Source organism: Cyprinodon tularosa, unplaced genomic scaffold (genome assembly GCF_016077235.1).
Source record: "Cyprinodon tularosa strain WSP-4 unplaced genomic scaffold, ASM1607723v1 ctg409, whole genome shotgun sequence".
In the NCBI taxonomy this organism is placed as follows: Eukaryota; Metazoa; Chordata; class Actinopteri; order Cyprinodontiformes; family Cyprinodontidae; genus Cyprinodon; species Cyprinodon tularosa.
The window spans coordinates 182501-184471 of record NW_024039129.1 but is presented as its reverse complement, the minus strand read 5'-3'; the positions used below and the strand labels follow the sequence as shown (position 1 = coordinate 184471).

General features: G+C 34.0%; 1 protein-coding gene across 1 annotated transcript in view; it reads right to left on the bottom strand.

Annotated features, from left to right (window-relative positions):
- Positions 1–914: 914 nt before the first annotated feature.
- Positions 915–1971, bottom strand: part of LOC119792052 (succinate dehydrogenase [ubiquinone] iron-sulfur subunit, mitochondrial-like) — a 6985-nt gene continuing 5928 nt past the window's right edge. Inside the window, exons 7-8 of the mRNA XM_038298504.1 lie at positions 1489–1611; positions 915–1410 (exon numbers count right to left, since the gene is read on the bottom strand). Of these exons, the coding sequence (XP_038154432.1) occupies positions 1330–1410; positions 1489–1611 (204 nt within the window). The 3' untranslated portion in view covers positions 915–1329. The remainder of the gene's footprint in view (positions 1411–1488; positions 1612–1971) is intronic.

The window sequence follows — 1971 nt, the reverse complement described above, 5'->3', positions numbered from 1 at the left end:
ACATAACTAAATAACCAAAAAATATAATTCTTGGAGCTATTTATTCTTTATTCATTTGAATTGCGTTAATTCCTAAATGCATATTTTTTGTATTATTTACAGAATCTATTTGCAGGTTATTAATTGTTGATTCTATTTATCTTCGTTTTATTATTTTTCTTATTTATTGACAGGAAGTGATGTGGATCAGTCCGCTTTCTATAAGTGTAGGGGGGCCTGGGAAAGGTGCAGCAGGCATTTCTGTGTTTGGGGCCTATGGTTTTTACCAGCGCAATAGAGGTAGGACAAAAGAAAAAGTTTGTACTCTTTAATTGTTGGCAAAAATAGAAAATAAACCTTCCGAATCATCTTCAAGACATTGAAACTTCTTTTGCCTGCGTATAGAAACTGGACACCAGTGCCTTGACCCCTGGCTTAATTAGAACTTTAATTGGATGTTTGGCCTGGCAAACAATCACCACTACAATAATCTCGAAACAAATATCAAACAATAAAGTAAAATAATTAAACTTAGTTAATCATTGACAAAAAAAATAATTGTCTCCATCGTCTTTATATTGAAAACAAAGGCTATTTGGCTAACTTGAAGATGATTAATTATTCTGAATAAAAAAATAAATCAGAAAAATTTTGCATTTGTATTCAAACCCCCTTTAGTCTGACCTGTCCAATTTAACCCCAGTGCAATAAAAAAAAAAACACAAATATAAAAAATATAAACAAGATCTGGTGTAGCAGTTTTAGTCACAGCTTTTCATGTGTGTCAAAAGTCTCAGTGTTGCAGGTAATAAATTCATCTTGTTTTTTTTTTTTACTTTTCATTTCTCATCTAAAAGATATGATTAGTTTTATAGTCTCAGGCATTTCAGTGGATCCGTTTTTAGTTCTGACCTGAAAACAATTCCTACTCATTGCATCCTTCAGGATATCATTTATTTCAGCTTAGGTTCAAACAACATTAAAGAAAAAAATATTTTCTTACCACTTTAATGCAAAATAACATTATGGGCTTCCATGATCTTTACTGAGGACATTATTTAAAATTACCAGACTAAATACAACATCATGCAAGCCTAAAGTTTTAAGTTTACACACAATCAGCAAGGGTGTGGTCCATAATGTTGAAGCATATATTTGAAGAGCAGGTCTTTTCTTTTACAGTTTTATTTCCCTCATTCACTCTTACATAGATTCACACACACAATGGACACTTAATAAAGTCTTAAAATGTGCTAATGTAGCAGAAGGGTTTAGCTTGGCTCTTCTCTTCCTCCCAGTCCAGTTCAAGGTCTCAGAAGTTAGTCTAGAGCCATCTTTGTTAACAGTTGTTTATGAAGCTGCAGCTTTCTTTTCCTTATAAGTGGCCATCATTTTCTTGATTTCTGCTATGGCCTTTCCTGGGTTGAGACCCTGTTGAGAGGAGAAAAAACATTTAGACAAAGCAACTCTTTATTCTGTGAAAGCCTATCTAGTAATTGCTTTAAGCACCTTTGGGCAAGTTTTGGTGCAGTTCATGATAGTGTGGCAGCGGTACAGGGAGAAGGGGTCCTGAAGTTTAGACAATCGTTCCTCTGTGAATTCGTCACGGGAGTCGATCATCCATCGGTATGCCTGTGAGAAAAACAAACACATATACAGGGGGTTTGAGTATTATAGTTCAGATCAACACTTATCTACTTTAGAAGGTGTGTATATCTTGCTGTCATTAACTCCTGCTATCTTCTACACAGTTGATTTACTAATGAAGCTCCCATCTTAATGACAGATTTGTTGGAAGCATCACGCAGCCCCAACATGTGTATCAGAATAAGAGCACAGCTCATATAATGACAGAAATCACCAGGACTACCCAAGCTCTAATAATAATCTTAATCTTCTATGATTTATGCTCTTTGTCGTAAGTGGTCTTTAAAATTGTTTTTTTTTTTTTATCGGTTTTATATTTTCAAATTGTATTCTTTTAAAATCCTT